The sequence below is a fragment of the Syngnathus leptorhynchus genome, chromosome 3 (assembly GCF_054491065.1).
Source record: "Syngnathus leptorhynchus isolate UIUO chromosome 3, UIUO_Slep, whole genome shotgun sequence".
Lineage (NCBI taxonomy): Eukaryota > Metazoa > Chordata > Actinopteri > Syngnathiformes > Syngnathidae > Syngnathus > Syngnathus leptorhynchus.
Window position 1 is genome coordinate 7882903 of NC_141197.1, and position 18312 is coordinate 7901214.

The 18312-nt window shown below is 43.2% G+C and overlaps 1 protein-coding gene across 6 annotated transcripts in view; it reads left to right on the forward strand.

Moving 5' to 3' along the window:
* Nucleotides 1-18312, forward strand: part of neo1a (neogenin 1a) — a 150112-nt gene that overhangs the window by 23244 nt on the left and 108556 nt on the right. For 4 of the 6 annotated variants that reach the window (XM_085907119.1, XM_085907122.1, XM_085907123.1 and 1 more), the window contains exon 1: nt 11395-11924. The exons of the other annotated variants lie outside the window; for them this stretch is intronic. In XM_085907119.1, the coding sequence (XP_085763245.1) occupies nt 11831-11924 (94 nt within the window). In that variant the 5' untranslated portion in view covers nt 11395-11830. Of the gene's footprint in view, nt 1-11394; nt 11925-18312 lie in introns of those variants that run through there. 6 annotated transcript variants of the gene reach the window in all.

An 18312-nucleotide genomic window follows, 5' to 3' on the forward strand; every position in this document is an offset into this window, starting at 1 on the left:
CCTTTGCTTTTTCACAACGTTGCTCAAATGTTCATATATGGCCTTTGGGGTGCAGGGTCTGTTCTTGACCATATTGAGCAAATGAACCAGAGAAAGAATCACTCAGGCCTGCCTGTGAAATAGCTCTGTTGTAGAGCATAAAAATCTGGCCAACCAAGACTGGTTAGGCCTAATAGCTTTGACGACAGATTCTTAAAAAGCCGCTGACATTTCAAGCAAACCTGAGGCTGATTTTCCAAATCGCTAATTATATTACATGGGCCCTGCCTCACCTTACAGGAGGCTGACATGTTTCAGCGCCATTTTTCCACCACATACCCAAAGGAGACAAACCACTCTATCACAAATTCCGTGAATCACAGATGGGTGAGTACTGACACCAGGTATTGTTATCTGTGCGGATACCAGCCTTTCGATTGTGTTCCATTTCTCATTTTGTTCTGTTTGCGGAAAATTTTATGAAACATGAGTATGATATAATCGTAGTAGTTGTATTATAAGTTTTCTTTTCTTCATTTGTTGTTAGGGTATGCTAAATCTTCAGTTGCCTAAACCAGTCACACTCCGAGAGGGAATTATGCGAGGCAAGTTTATTTGTATAGCACATTTCAAATACAAGATAATTCAAAGTGCTTTGGATAAAACATTTAAAAGCATGACAGAAAGATAACTAAATTATGAAGCAGAAGGCAGCACAAAACGTGAATGCAGTAGATGTTTGTGCGTGTGTGAAACCCGTTGACCGTGTTTCATACATTTGTGTGATTTTTTTTTTCCACGAAGTGCTACTGCTGCCATCTTTACCATGGAGTACGGATTATATTCAGGTGGACATTTTTACGGTTAATCTTTGTGATTTTGTATGGGTGGGACATTTTTAAAGGAAAACTCCATTTCTTTGAACTAATTATAGACAAGGAAAATGTTCCTCATAAATTGTTTGGGGGAGGTAAACTGGGCTCATGCAAGGATGAGACAAGTTTGTAAATTAAAGTTCTGACTCTTAGCCTCTGTGGCAGACATTGGCTAGTCAGAAAATAAACCATTACATTAAATACATTACAGTCACAGCGGTCACCACCCCTGTGTTGAAATATTGACTCATCTCGTCGAGCTCCAAGCTTCTTTTTTGTGCTTGGTGAATGAGGAGCTTTGGTGTTTCTAGAGCATGATATGGGGTGCTCAAATGCGCCTTAATTGACTCACATCACCTCTAAAAGTTTTGAAATTTATATTATATATTTTTTACAATTGTACGTCATTCTGGAATAAGTAAAAAAACAAACATTTGTCAAACATTTGCCACAATTATCTCACTCGATGGGCCGCTGAGACTCCAGTCACTCGATGGATGGATGGATGGATGGATGGATGGATGGATGGATGGATGGATGGATGGATGGATGGATGGATGGATGGATGGATGGAAGGGCGGACGGGTTGGTGTGTGGGTGGGTTGGTTGGTGGTTGGGTGGATAGATGAGGGAGGATGGATTTGGGTGGGCGGTTGGGTTGGTGGGTGGACGGACAGACGAACGGACGGATGGATGGGAAATAACATACTGTACTCCATTTGGTCAAGTGCAAATTAATCACAGTTGCAGCCCTCTGCATACTGTACACAACGAAAATCAATAAACCCTTACATGTAATAATCCACTGTCATATCGAGATACGCTCCCTTGCATCATTCAGAAAGTCAATAAATATAATTTGTACTGTCGAGCCTTTATTATAACCATATTCAATAATCTAAGAGAAATGTATCCCCACAGTCCAAGGGCAACAGGCTATGAGCTGAGAATGCTGTTTGAATTTGAGCTGAGCAGTGTGCATGTACATTATTTAATTGGCCTGTGGATATGAGTTCACTTGAACTGACAACTCCACCATGAAATATTCCATTGTATTACCATTTGATAAAGAGAAAACCATGCAGGGAGCAGGAAGTCGGGATGGTTGTTTGTCTATGTGTGCCCTGCGATTGCCTGGTGACCAGTTTAGGGTGTACCCTGCCTATCACCCAAAGACTGCTGAGATAGGCTCCATCACGCTGACGACCCTTGTGAGGATAAGCGGTTAAGATCATGGATGGATGGATCGTTCTACAACCACTTAGTGTCACGGGTGTGCTGGAGAGAGAAACACAAACGTGTTAAGGTCACTGGGGGCGAACATCTTGTTAAGCTCTTGTCATTCTGTTAACTGCTATTCGGTAGAAGAGCATCAGTGCAATCAGAACCTAATTAGTAAAGATCCAACATATTTAATAGAACACACAAGGGAATTTTTAAATGCAGATGGGGCTACTGTGTAGTGGTGATTAACAACCAATGTGCCATGGCAGTAGTGTTGTGAGAGGTGTGTGCCATGGGAAATTATCCAATTTCACTTCATTGGGCTAAATATTATTGACCTAAAAATACATTATCTATCTATGCTAGCAATATATAGGGACAAACAGAAGAACTAAATGCACTTCCATTGGATGGCAGAAGATACATTTGACCTGTGCATCCACCTGGACTTGTGCATGGTATGCCGGAACACAAATTTCTATCCTTTATGCACAGCAATTGGACCAGGAGTACAGAATATCAAATATTGATTGTATTGTTCATCATAGGATATAATGCATCACCATCATTCCAAATCATTTTCCCCATACATTTGATGATGTTAAAAGAAATGAATGTTATTGACTTCATGGTCAATTAATAGCCCAATTATTTTGGGCCCGCTTCACAATCCATCTATTATAAATGGATCTTATAAATTAAGTTTCCATCCATTCATCCATCTTCTTTCGCTTATCCGGGGTCAGGTCGCATGGGCAGCAGCTTTATGAGGGGCGCCCAGACTTCCCTTTCCTCAGTCACTTTGTGCAGCTCATCCCGGGGGATCTCAAGGCATTCCCAGGCCAGCCGAGAGACAGCCTCTCCAGCGTATCCTGGGTTGTCTCCGGGGTCTACTGCCGGTGGGACAAGCTTGGAACACCTCTCTCTACCTGTGTCCAGGAGACATCCTGATGAGATGCCCGAGCCACCTCATCTGGGTCCTCTCAATGTGGAGGAGCAGCAGCTCGACTCCGAGTCCCTCCCGGATGACCGAGCTTCTCATCTTATCCCCAAGGGAGAACCCCGCGGAGGAAACTCATTTCGCCCGCTTGTATCTTGGGATCTTGTTCTTTCGGTCGCGACCCATAGCTCGTGACCATAGGTGAGGATAGGAGCGTAGATCAACCGGTAAATTGAGAAAGGCTCAGCTCTCTCTTCACCACGACGGACCGGTGCAGAGTCCGCATCACAGCAGAAGCCGCACCGATCCGCCTGTTGATCTCACGCTCCATCCTGACCTCACCCATGAACAAGACCCCAAGATACTTGAACTCCTCCACTTGGGGCAGAATCTCATCCCTGATCCGGAGAGGACATTCCACCCTTTTCCAACTGAGGATCAAGGTCTCAGATTTGGAGGTGCTGACTTTCATCCTGACCGCTTCACACTGTGAACCGCTCCAATGAGAGCTGGAGATCTCGGCTTGAAGAAGCCAACAGCACCACATGATCTGCAAAATAAAGAGATACAATGCTGAGGTCACCAAACCAGACACCTTCAACGCCTCGGCTGCGCCTAGAAATTCTGACCATAAAAATTATGAACAGAATCGTTGCCAAAGGGCAGCCTTGGCTGAGTCCAACCCTCACTGGAAACGAATCCGACTTAGTGCCGGAAATGCGGACCAAACTCTGGCATCGATGATACAGGGGCTGAACCGCCCTTATCAGTTGGTTCGGCACCCCGTACTCTCGAAGCACCCCCGACAGGACTCACCGGGGGACACGGTTGAACGCTTTCTCCAGATTCACAAAACACGTGGACTGGTTGAGCAAACTCCCATGCACCCTCGATGTTCCTGCCGAGGGTATAGAGCGGGTCCACTGTTCCACCGCCAGGACGAAAACCACACTGCTCCTCCTGAATACGAGATTCGACCTCCCGATGGACCCTCCTCTCCAGTACCTCTAAATAGACCTTCCCAGGGAGGCTGAGGAGTGTGATTCCTCTATAGTTGTAACACACTCACCGTGCAACATCATCTGGAGTCAAGTTAAGTTTCATTCCTGGTAAATGATTTCTCTCATGTGTTTCTTATGCTACTATCCTGGAAGAATCAGCTTCAACAACTGTGAGTAATGCTTTCAGTTAGTGACTCAATTATGTAAGAATATGTAATGCTGAACTTATGACCAACAAGCTCAAGATCAACACAAAAAGGTAATGTGGGCAGATGGCTTGAGATAAGGAAAAGCTGATGACAGGAAAGCATTCTGCTAAAACGTATCCTCAATATTAACTTACTGTCTATGGAAACGATGTCCATCCACCCATCCATTTTCTGACCCGCTTTGTCCCCACGGGGGTCGCGGGCGTGCTGGAGCCTATCCCAGCCGTCATCGGGCAACAGGTGGGGGACACCCTGAACCGGTTGCCAGCCAATCGCAGGGCACACAGAGACGAACAACCATCCGTACTCGCACTCACACCTAGGGGCAATTTGGAGTGCTCAATTGGCCTACCAAGCATGTTTTTGGGATGTGGGAGGAAACCGGAGTGCCCGGAGAAAACCCACGCGGGCTCGGGGAGAACATGCAAACCCCACACAGGGAGGGCCGGAGGTGGAATTGAACCCGCATCCTCCTAACTGTGAGGCGGTCGTGCTACGCCACCGAGCCGCCTGGAAACGATGCCATCCCACTTATTTCCGGACATATGTAATCAAATTTACATCTAAGATTGCTCACTCCCCGAGTAAGAGTAATAATAAAGATTTTCTTTTCTTTGCTAGTGGTAGACAGTATTTTCAAAAAAGAATGTGTATATGCATACGTAAGTAAAGCTTAAGATTAAAATGAAAAGACTTCATGAAGTTCATTCTATTAATTTTTGTCTCTCTCTTCTGACAGCTTTGTGTGTTAACCAGAAAGCATGGAGCGACTTACAGATGGAACACTGAATCATTCATAACTTTGTTCTGCTGAGCTACTAAAATGTGTGACGAGGTATTTTTTTGCTTATACAAAACACATTGATGTATTAGGTATCAGATTCTCAATTGAAGATAAACTCAAAGGGTATATTGTGTCCCCCGTGCATGAGGCATTATTTTTTTCAATGGCTTGTTTTCATGTACCGTAGATACTGCCAAAAACATGACTGATCTCAAATATGAGCCCTGAGGCACACCAACTTAATGAAGCAGCGGGTGGAATGGATATTCTGAGTATGTTGTGGGGTTTTCACACCAGCGGAGGGAGCTATTCCATATTACTAAGTGAAAAGCTTTGTTTTGCACCTAAATGGAGGCTTGACAGTGACAAGGCCTGTTTTTCCTCATTCCCTTCCCCCTTAAGCCAAGCAACAAGTTTAGGGTGGTACTCCTTGGAATCATAGCCCCACTGTCACTTTTATTGTCTTTTCATTCCCTGCCAAAATATAATACACACTGCCCCAGGGATCATTTTAAGCAACTTTATCTGAAGCTTAGGGGGCTATTTTTTTATTTACAACGTAAGCCTTTCTTTGGATTACGAGCCACCGTGCAACATCATCTGGAGTCAAGTTACAAATGTTTAAATGCAGCCTCTATGTATATTCAAATAACTAAACCATGCAATATTGCAACTATATGACAGGAGGTTTTGCTATGTACTATATAGTATATCACAATACGTAAATCTTGTTTGACCCTAAAATTATGAGATGGAAAATAAGAACCTATTTATTATCTGGGGCTCCTTCTCAATGTTTCTCATTTCCCCCAGATGATTTTTGTGCGTGTGTTTCCTTCCCTTCCTGCGGTTCAGATCAGGTGATGTTAATACTTGTCAACTGTAGGTATGTTAAGACCTTCGAGACATTTCTGTGATTAAGGGCTATTACAAATAAATGTTACTTGACTTGACTATCACTGAAATGCAGGGATTCGTTTGATCAATATTGTAGGAATAAGTTAAGTTGTAAAAAATATCTAAAACAAAAGGATAGATTTACATTTAATCTGTTACTTTGCACCCAGTGTTATTATTATGAAAATATGATTTTTTCATTTTTTTTTATTTCCCAGATACTTCTGATTAGTATATATCCCTAGATCACGTAGAGTCAGTCACAGCTATTAGGTAATGTGTGTGTCTTATTATTTGTAATTACCTATGTTTGGATGATATTTCATTTATTAGGCTTTTACATATCACAATTGTTTTGTATAAAAACGAACTTTAAGGTAGTACACAACTAGAAATTGCAGATTAGCTGTTGTCTTTTGTCACAAAGACCCCAAGAGGTTAATCAATCAACCAATCAATCAATCAATCAATCAATCAATCAATCAATCAATCAATCAATCCATCAATCAATCCATCAATCCATCAATTAAGTTAATGGAGCTTAAAGGCAGTGCGGCACAGTTATGGTTTTAATTTTCGTTCTTGTGAATACTCGAGGGGTCAACAGTGCTATGGATGGAAGTGAATTCCGAAGAATGCTCTGTTTTTGGGACCTCGAGATTATTAGCGGAGGAAGGAGGAAGTCTTTAATGTAGTTAGTTGTGAGCCTGGTTATGGAAGGCTTTATGGATGAATATGTAAATGTTTAATTTGATGCGGTAAGGCATCAGAAGACAATGACGATTCTGAGGGACAGGGGTGATGTGGCCACAGGGACGGGTATGAGTGCGGAGTTGGGGGAAAGAATTCTGAATGTATTGAATTTTGCTGAGTAGATTTGAGGGCGTGCTGAAAGGATGCTGTTACAGTAATCAATGAGAGATGATATAAAGGCCTAGATAAGGGTTTCAGCTGCAGCGAAAGATAGGGAGGGGCAAATGCGGCCAATATTTTGGTTGGATTTAACTGCAGCGTTCGATACGGTGGACCACAGTACTCTACTCGCTTGTTTACAGCACCATATTAGCATTACTGGCAATGCTAGAGTTGTTTAGATCCTATTTGGCTGGACTAACCTAAGTCACTTTGAGGCTCGCTCTGCCCCTCTGTCTTGTATGGTGTTCTACAGGGTTATATTCGAGGGCCCTTGTTGTTTTCATTGTATTTGCTGCCTTCGTTATGTGAATGAATGAATGAACAAATGAATGAATGAATTAGTTTATTTAAAGGACAGCATGTAATACCATAAAATCATTGTCACATCATAAACAATAACAAGACGGTTATATTGGATTTAGGAGAAGTGCTATTTTCCATCCTATTGCCATTGTCCTTCATCGGGGTGAGGTAGGGCAAATAATAAATATATAAACATTTACACACGCACGCACGCACGCACGCACGCACGCACACACACACACACACACACACACACACACATATATATATATATATATCAGAAGATATACTGATTTTAATTATCAGTTAATTATCACATGCTTGATATATATATATATATATATGCATATCTTGCCCAAACTACTGTATTGCACTTTACTTCAGAGTCAACCAGTCCGTCTGTCTCCAGTTGGTCGAAAATGCTGCTGTTGGTCTCCTAACTGAGCTCATAAGAGGGAGCACATTACCCCAATTCTGGTCTGGCCTCCCTTCACTGGCTCCCAGTACATTTTAGTTGATTTTAAAATACTTCTATTTGTTTTTCAAATCTCTAAATGGCCTCACATCAGCTTACCTCTCTCCACCTATGCCTCAGGTCTGCAGACCAGACACTACTGGAGGTTCTGAGGGCAAATGGGAGCCTCAGAGGGGATTGAGACTTGTATTGTGTTGTATTGTGTAATATTTTAAGGTGATATGAGCTGGTTTTGTTACTCCTTTAATATGCTGGGAGAAGGTGAGATTGTTAAACATGATGAGGTTCCAGCAGTGGGGTGTAGGTGAAAAGGCGGACTTATCTAAAGAGAGGCAAAGATTTAGGGGTGGTGAGCTGAGAGATTTGGGACCTATTATGATCAAGTCAGATTTGGTATAGTTAAGTTTGAGAAAGTTACTTTGCATGCCAAAGGATTTGGTAGATAAGTAGATTTTGATTTCATCAGTATAACTGAAAGTGGAGACCATGTCGCTAGATAATCTGACTGAGGAGTAAACTCTGAGCTCTCAAGGACACCTTAGGGGACAGGACTGTTTTTACTTCACCTGTGCTTTTATTGCATTTGAGGATAGAGTTCCATATTTTGCAAGTGAATGAGCTACCAAACATTCTTTTTTGGTAAAAATCTTCCACTGAACCCATATATACATACTGTAAAATGATACGTGTTGCAAAGTTGCTGTGTGATGTATTGTACAACCGCCATAATGAATAGAGGTCTTGTTAGCACACATTGTTGGACAAAGAGGCTTCTTTATTTTGTGCTGCAGCCCTCATCACTTAGTGCTCGTCCTTTGCTCCTGCTACCGCTGGTATGAATCTTTTAAGATAGAAACAATAGCCAAAGCTAGCAAGGCTAACCACTATGCTCTCCCACGATTAATTTATTTTTATAACCTTGGCACTACACAGACGCATAAAGACTGTGTTGCCTTGTTGGCTGGAAATTGCTGCTGCACTAGTCCAGCGACGGCTGTAGACGGAGAAGTCATACATAGTTTTCTGTAAATGGACCGATTAGAACCAGAAATGCCCAAAACACATGAACAGATTGTCAATGTCAAACATTAAACGCCGAATAAAGGCAAATATTCAACTCATTGGTTCAACCTCGAGCAAATGATGAATGTGAAATGACACCAACAAATCTGATAATGCACTTGAGAAATTGATGACTTCTCTGTCTTCCAAAAATTAGGCTAAATCCAAGCGAGGCAGCAAGTAAAAGGAAGGCTGGACTCGGTATTCACACTTTTTTATTTGAGCTACCTAATTAAGTCAGCATGCAATGACTTCAATTTGGTTTTTCTTGCAGCATTCAACAGAAGGTTTTGTAAGCTAAACATGCCACTGTGTCTCCAGGATTTTGATCAGGCACGCGATCTACGTCTAACCTCGGAATTACTGCAGAATCAGAATCAGAATGCCTTTTATTGCCATTATACATAGTTAATGTGATAAGAGCTGCCCAACGATGCAAAATGAGACTATAAAGGAGGAAAAAAATATATGATGGATGTAAAACTACATATACAGTGGAGCCTCGGTTTTCAAACAGAATCCGTTCCAAAAGGCTGTTCGAGAAGTGAATCGCTCGAATTCCGAATCATGTTTTCCCATTACAAATAAAACATTTTTTAAATCCATTCCAAGCAAAAAAAAACGTCATTTTTTCATTTGCGCATTTTTGTCCAATTGCGCAACTGCAGCACACCGCCAAACCTGCAACTGTAGAAGGTTGCCGACCGCGCAACTGCACCGCGCTGGTCACATTATTGTGACAGAGCGTCCGCTGAAATTTAGAAAATATTTTTAAAGTTCTAATGTACTTTCCAAAATTTAAGTGGACCTCAGTGCGGAGGAAGTTTAATTTTGTCCAATCGCGCAACTGCAGCGCACCGCCGAACGCGCAACCGTAGCCCGTCACCTACCGCGCAACTGCACCGCGCTGGTCGCTATATTGTGACAGAGCGGCCACTGGAATTTAGAAAATATTTTTAAAGTTCTGATGTACTTTTCAAAATTTAAATGGACCCTAGTGCGCAGGAAGTTTAATTTTGTCCAGCGCGCTTAGCGCGTCGCCGACCGCGTAACTGCACCGCGCTGGTCTCATTATTGTAACAGAGCAACCGCTGAAATTTAGAAAAAAAATTAAAGTCCTGATGTACTTTCCAAAATTTAAGTGGACCTCAGTGCGCGGGAAGTTTAATTTTGTCCGATCGCGCAACTGCTGCCGCGACCCGCCAAACGCTCAACAGTAGCGCGATGCCGACCGCGCAACTGCACTGCGCTGGTCGCATTATTGTGACAGAGCGGCCGCTGAAATTTATAAAATATTTCCCCAGTCCTGGTGTACTTTTAAAAATTTAAGGGGACTTCAGTGCGCAGGAAGTTTAATTTTGTCCGATCGCGCAACTGCTGCCGCGACCCGCCAAACGCTCAACAGTAGCGCGTCGCGACCGCGCAACTGCACTGCGCTGTTCGCATTATTGTGACAGAGCGGCCGCTAAAATTTATAAAATATTTATCCAGTCCTGATGTACTTTCCAAAATTTAGGGGGACCTCAGTGCGCAGGAAGTTTAATTTTGTCCGATCGCGCAACTGCAGCACCGCCGAACGCTCAACCGCAGCATCGCCGACCGCGCAACTGCACCGCGCTGGTCACATTATTGTGACAGAGCAGCCGCTGAAATTTAGAAATTATATTTTAAGTTCTGATGTACTTTTCAAAATTTAAATGGACCTCAGTGCGCAGGAAGTTCAATTTTGTCCCATCGCGCAACTGCCGCGCCCCGCCAAACGCGCAACCGTAGCGCGTCGCAGACCGCGCAACTGCACCGCGCTGGTTGCATTATTGTGACAGAGCGGCCGCTGAAATTTAGAAAATATTTAACCAGTCTTGATGTACTCTCCAAAATTTAAGGGGACTTCACTGCGCAGGAAATTTAATTTTGTCCGATCGCGCAACTGTCGGACCCCGCCGAACGCTCAACCGTAGCATCGCCGACCGCGCAACTGCACCGCGCTGGTCGCATTATTGTGACAGAGCGGCCGCTGAAATTTAGAAAATATTTAGCCAGTCCTGATGTACTTTCCAAAATTTAAGGGGACTTCACTGCGCAGGAAATTTAATTTTGTCCGATCGCGCAACTGCAGCGCATCGCCTAACGCGCAACCGCAAAGCGTCGCCGACCGCGCAACTGCACCGCGCTGGTCGCATTATTGTGACAGAGCGGCCGGTAAAATTTTGAAAATATGTTTAAAGTCCTAATGGACTTTCCAAAACTTAAGTGAACCTCAGTGCGCAGGGAGCTTAATTTGGTCCGATCGCGCAATCGCAGCCCGCCAGCTGGGTGCTCACTGTCTATTGCTTTAGGAGCGTCTTTCTAATCTATCGAACATCTATCTATATCTAACATCGTAAGCTTATTTAAAAATATGCCTACTATTACAGACAACACTAATATTAAGAAATATATTAAAACGAGCAAACCTGATCAACAACCACCCCCAATTTGCCTTAACAAACTGAATTGCAACAGCCAAAATGAACTTAGACAGAAGAAATAATTTTAATCGAGGGTTCCCTGAATTGAATTCCAAAGAAAAACTCCTCACCACATTTTCGTGGTTTCCTGAACAAGCCGCCAGGATCCAAACTTCCACGAGATTCCACGCCCCGTTTTCCGGGGAGCCAATGGAGTTCCAGCCCCCCTCACCTCCCCTCACCTCCCTTTCCCTTCCAGGCTTCACCACGCTGCTCCCTCACGCTCGCGTCTCCACCGTAAGCGGCGAGCTGGCTCCGGCCAATATTTGCCTTTCTGCTTGGATATCATCATCATTCTAGCTCTTTTTCATTTTGTGCACGCGGTGGACACTGGAGTGGAGAAGTCAGCGTGTTGGACGGCCCTCGCCGGCTTTGCTCTTCATTGCTCTGCGCCTCCCTAGTCATGGATTGATGAGCGTGTTTTTTCTTCCGACCTCTGCTTCGACCAAGTTGCGAAAAGAGTGTGCATAACCTGCGGCGCTCTGTTTCCCAGCTTCATGTTTTTCCCGGACTCTTTTCTAAGTACCTGGCTCCGCATGCGTCTTTGCGGTTTGCCGATTTGAACTTTTTTTTCTTTTTTGTTTTTGTTTTGGGAAAAAGGATTTCGTTCAAAAGCCGGGATTTTTGAAAGTCTACCAAAATTTTATTTGTGAAAAGTGATGGCCGAGCGGGGAGCTCTGTTGCTCCTCTCTCTCCATTTCTTTCTTACCTTTCTGTGCACGGGGAGCACGGCGGCCAAGCATGTTGACAAAGGTACACGTCTCGTTCGTATGTTATTGCGTTTTGCTATCCCGGACTGCGAAAAGTTTAGACGTGACATACCCTGAAGAACGGACAACTCAATTTGTTTTCCAAAAGCTCATATCGCAGCTGGTCCTGTCATGGAGCCTTTCACCATCTTGACAAGTTTAAAAGTAGACTTGTTCGACCCATCACCATTCTGCATTTAAATGCAATGTCTTCCAAATCTTTTTCCAAAATTGATTTGATGTTTTGAATGTGAATACAAGAATAAACACGTGTTTAGTGCACATGAATGTGTCGGCCTCTATGCAAATGGGGGCTTTTAAGAGAGGGAACCTCTACCATCAGTCCAGTAGACATCTCATTACCTGGGTGTCAATACACGTTTAGCTGATGGATAAACACATTCGCAATTCATTAGCTTTTCACCATCAGTCCAACTGGTGGTGTTCTGTTGTGGGAAATGTCACCCCCCCCCCCCCCCCCCTTTTTCATTGTTAGACATCAGAGAGCAGCTATTGATTGCAGCCTGAGCTCAAGTCACTGTTGGCAATCTGTTGCCATTTTAAGCGTAATGATAGAAATTGCACGTTTGGAGTCTATCACATACCTCATCTTGACTTTTTAGTCAGCATTTATTTGGGGAGGGGGGGGAACTACAGGGCTTGACCAAGGTTGTGTGTGAGAAAAGGCTTTTCACGTGTTGCAAAAGGCTTGCTTTTTGCTTCCTAAGGAAGAAAAGCAAGGGATTGACGGGTCTGCTTGCGTATGAAGCCTGATGAAAGACACTCTCCTCCATGAGGAGCTCTGCAGTGGTGGAAAGGGAGAGAAAAGAGAGAGAGAGAGAGAGAGCGAGAGAGAGAGAGCGAGAGCGAGAGAGCGAGAGAGAGCGAGAGAGCGAGAGAGCGCGAGAGAGAGAGAGAGAGAGAGAGAGAGAGAGAGAGAGAGAGAGAGAGAGAGAGAGAGAGAGGTGTGTGTGTGGAAAAAAGCCCCTCCTTGGTTTGGTAGGAGACATACAAAAGAGGTAGATGGGGGTAGGGTGAAACAGGCTGACTGTCTGGAAAGTAATAAAACCAAGAGATTAGGGGGACCGGGAGTTCCTTTGGGAGGTTTGATTGATTCCAGAGAATTGGGCTGGGACCCACACGCAGCGAAGGAGTATCAAATTACTAATTATGGGGTACCCCACCTCCTCTTCAAAATATCAGTTTATTCACAACGTGTATCCTTGGAAGTTTTGACCATAGTCACCAGATGTTCCCTTCAGGTTGGCTATGTTGTAGTCAAGTATGTCCCCTTGGGTCAGGCACAGGTTCAATGGATTGCTCAGCCTAGTCCGTTGAAATGTGGCTACTATTCTTCCGCCTTCTCCCTTCCCTGCAAGATGTAACATTCCCCGAAAAGTTTGGCTTTTGTAAACAAATTGCTGCTGGCAGTGTAAAATCCACTTAGGCCCTATCTTATCTCTGTAATCCTACTGGGACTGACTTGTCTGCTGATCGTCTCCCAGCGGACAATGCAAATAACTTGCTGAAATGCGTAAACATTTGGCCACCCTTTCTGTCTTTACACAGCACAGCATTGCACAAGGTTTTATTATAACACAGACCACCTTCGATGTAACATGGCCTGCAGACTTCTCAAACAACTGTTGTTTTCATTGGCACTGATGGTCTTCCCCAGCTTTACCAAAACTTCTTTTCCAGTTTTGTTTTTGTAGTTTTCAAAGTGAAAAGGTTTAAGATATACCAGTAATGTTTGTAAAATTCATTCTCTGTGACTTTTTTTTTTTTTACTTTTATATTTGGAATTTTTTATATCCCTCGAATAAATTCCGTGAAACAGTGACTCCGTGAAAGGTGAACCATGAGATGGCAAGGGAACACTGTATACTGTTCACTGATTATTTATTTATAGTCTTAGGGTCTGCAGAAAGTCCTAATGATCTCTATCTAGAGATTTGGATAACTGTGTACTTTGCCAAGTGTTTGATTTATTTGCCCCGCTAATGAATCCCCCTTCCCATTGGAAATTTATTTGGGGGGTCTTTCATAGTAGAGAAAGTGAATACGATGCTGCTCAGTGCTATTGATGTTAGAGGTGGAGTAATAATGTCCCCGCTATCATAGTGAAACAGATGCTAGTGCCACTATTGTAGCTATGAAGTCTGAACTTGAAGGGCTTTGTGGGGTGGTCAAAATAACAGCAATTATTGAAATAATTTGCACTGACTGTCACAGTTTATGGTGTGTAATTGTTGGGAAATACAGATCAATATCTCCTAAATCGATGGCGTCACATCAGCGTTGTTGGGGGGTTGGATGGGATTTCACAAATTAAACTTTCAGTTGCCTATTGTGGCACAGTAAAAAGACTTTTAGTTCATCCAATAATGCACTTGTGTTGACTCATTTGCTTGTAAATTAATCTTGTTAAAAACTTTTGGACATGTTGTTCAACTTCAGCCAAGACCTCAGTTTTTTGCACATTGGAAGTAATGGACTTCTCAAAACTTGCAGAAGCTGTGACTCAGCTGGACAAATGAGCCTTGTTTGTAGCAGGGTTGGTCCAAGAGTTCTGTCGAAATCTTAAAAGTGGCTACTAAAGGGGTATCTGTACACGTGGGACACAGGAAATAGGTTTTTTTTTCCAGCCAATGATATTGTAATTCTTTTGTTTTATATTATATGATGTCAAAAGCTGTAGTGAGCTGCCATTGGTGATGGCTTCTTTGTTTGCTCTTCTAAGTCCAGACAAACATAACAAGGGAGCTTGAAAAAAGCCAAACACTGCCAAGATGCCATAAAGCTGTTGGAGGTTCCCAGTATGACTTCTCCCAGACTTCATTGTAAGCCGAGGAGTGCAACATTTTTTACATTCTTGCACATGTAATATATATTTATTTGGAAGTCTGACTTTTTTTTCCCCTCTTTTGCCTTTTTCTAAATTGCATTACTTTTTAATTGTATTCTCATGGCTCCTGTTGTGCTTCTACCGGGCTTTCTTGTTCTGCTGTGATTGAGTAATGTTGAGGCTTAATGACTTCTGGGAGAGAAGAGGCTTCCTTGGAGCTGGCTGACACGTGTGGTAGCCCAACAAGCAAAGCATACACAAAGAGGAGTTTGAAATTGGGCTTTGATTTTTTTTACTGTCTTTTCCTTGCCGTGTACTTCAGCTTCTGTGCTGCTGTGATAAATACCACATGTGATGCTTTTGTCCCGAAGCCTGTAGTAAGTCAGTATCCTGTGGGTTGCTTGTGTTGGAAAGGAGTCCGTTTGATTTGGACATTTGTTTTGTGTTTGTTAAACTTTCTCTTCACATAGTGTGTCAGCATTGGTATTATACTCGATTGCATTCTTGAAGAAGTTGAGGTCGTGCTAATATAGCACAACGTGCTTCCAGTAAGCAGTGATGCTAGCAGTTCAATCTAAAATAGATCACATGCATCATTTATGTCTCAGTAGTTTGGCAACGCTTGCCCTGATCATCATTTCATTGGGAGCTAAAAATGCAGTTAAGGTTAATGCAATAGTGAGGTGGCGAGACTTCGTCTTGGCAGCCGCCGAGGTCACAAATTATGGCATCTTAACTGATTAATAACCCTCATTTGATTGCAGCGTACCTGCTGGAGTGCCAGCATCCTGCAGCTCTCAGATATAAATTTATTCTCTGCTGTCTTTTTGGAGGACGTCCAGGATGTGATGAATTCTCTCGAAGGTCTTCTCAACGGGGTGGTTTTGTGATGAAGTGCAGCTGTTGATTAACTTGCGGTTCTGAAAGAACTGCAAGAATCAGACAACATTCAAGATCGTGATTTTATAAAATAATTGATCCCCTACCCATCAAACGCTCAACACATTCACTACAGCATCAACTATGTTACACAGGGTGCGTCTCAGGCTCGCTCGCTCAGTCAAAGGAGCTCTTCATGCGCTGGAAGGGTGTGGAGGCTCCCAGTCACAGAGAGTCGATTGTGGGCGCCGCTTAATCTAGCCGGCTGCCATCGTCTTGTGCCCGGCCTGTGGCTCTTGGCAACTCTAGACATGGATGGCTGTTTGGGACTTTTTATACAAACCGATGTTCCACATCTGGGCATGTACAGATGTTCCCGCCATGACTTGAAATGATTATTTTTGCTACAGTGTGTGTCAGTTAATATGTAGCACAGATTAGATTCAAAAGTTTTTGTGCTCATTTTATATGGAAAAAGGGGATTTTCACAAACCTATGTGTTTTTGAATTTGCCTATAAAGGTCTTTATTTAGAATCAGGCCAAATGACAGATTACAACACGGGAGTAATTTGCTGGTCATGCGGTTTTGGTTGGTCTGTAAAGAATTTTGATTTCTAGATCAGAGCATAGATTTCTGCTAAAACTTTTTTTATAGGACTAACATAAATTATAGCCTGGTTTACCCTTTTCTGAATCATGCCCAAGATAGTGTGACCATATTTCCACATTGTGACTAAGATTTTTAAACTTTTCAAGTATACCCGTTTTAATACAAGTTTGCTGAACTCCAATCACGATTCCTCATGAAGCTGTTTAATTCGTTCTCTTTGAGGTTGGAGTTTTTCCTCCTTCATAGCTTATTTAATCAAGATCTTAGAGCAGGGGTGTCAAACTCATTTTTTCGCAGGCCGTATTGTAGTCATAGATTCTTTCGGAGGGCCATTATGACTGTCAACCCAAATAAATGTATGAGCACCTCATATTGTATACAGTAAAAGCTACAAAACAAACTTACAAATAATTCGTTTTCAAATCAGACGAGTAAAAATTGGTCAAATATCTTTTTTAAAAAAGGTATTATTAAAAGTGAAGACAATTTGCAATTCTAGTAATGACATACAAATTTGATGCACAATTTCTCTTTGCGGGTCACATAAAAGAATGTGGCGGGCCGTATCTTGCCCCCGGGCCTTGGGTTTGACACCAGTGTCTTAGAGCTTGCTGACGATCCGATCATTTGAACTGACTGTGTTGCCGAAGGGAAACATGGAAAACAGGCAGGACGGTGACCCTTGAGGACCGGAGCTGGACATGGCCGATTCAGAGGCATCAGCAATTCCTGATGCCTACATCAACTTGTTTCCTAAATTTCCCATGTTAATTTCGACTCCCCCTGCTGCTGTAGTAGTATTAACCCGTTTCTGCGGCTAGATTGGAGCTGAAACGACTGTTTGAGCAGTGGAGGGTTATATAGAGGCTTCTTTGTGCTTGTTGGAAGCACCCCTTGGCTCTGGCTCCACTGACTGCACTGAGCCAGTCTCATCTCAACTCTGAGCTCATCTAAAGCTGACAGAGGTCGAGAGCTAGCTCAAAATGTGAAATTAGCGTCTTTTTCTTCCACTGCCATGGTGTCATGCAATCGGTCCTCTCTTTTGAGTCTGCTTTTGTGTCTGTCTTCCCAGTTGAACAAATGAGTCCCTCAGCAGCACAGTGAAACGTGATGGCATTTCTTTTGTGCTCAAATGTTTATGTGAAGTAAAAGTTGAGACAGGCCAGAAAATTATAATTGCCCCTTGAAATGTGAAATCCAGTACAAGTACGTTTCACTTGTAAGGGAAATATCAAGCCACAAGGGACATAGTATGTGGGCTTTCTGTATGGATTACAGAATTACGAAGGAGCAGCTTGTGGATTTGTCATTTGGCTTGTGCTTTTTTTGCAGTCAGACTAAACTGAAGTGGCTTTGGTGGTTGCATGTGTTTTTTTTTTCTTGCACAATGCTGATAACGGCCGGGATAAGATTACATGCCTTCCCCTCACCCGGGGGCTCATTCCCTAATGTGGATTAGAAACCTTGACCTTTGGGTAAGAATATCATCTATGTGACAGTTTTAATAGTCTGAATAAAGACTTTACAGTGCTGTGAGAATTATACCCCATATACAGAATTCAAGTGCCTCAGTACTTGCTCAGGACAATGTCTGTTGTTCCTGTGGCGCTAGCACTCTCTTACCATTACATATACTCATACTCTGCAGCTGGGTTTCAGTCTTTGTTAGACAGAATTTAGGAGAGGCAACCTCTTTGATGCAATTCAGATATGACCTTCCTGTGACTGATATGAAAGAGGAAGAGCAGGGTGAGCTTGGTGAAATGATAAGCAGATGAAAACAGAGCCAGAACCTGCTGCAGGTGAGGATTTTTTACTTGGCTTGATGTTTTTGTGATAGGCAGTGAACCACTGGCATTCACGGCTTGATTGCGCCTGCCTTTGTCACCCCTGCTTGCTCCCAGCCCGTGGCAGGTCACTCATGAACAGCACCAGCATGGCTGCAAAATGGATGGCAGCTAGCAGGGAGCACCTGCGGAGGAATAGCAGGCGAGCAGCATTCCATCACAGGACCCTGAGACACAGATGTCATATGAGACTCGAGGGAGGTGTTT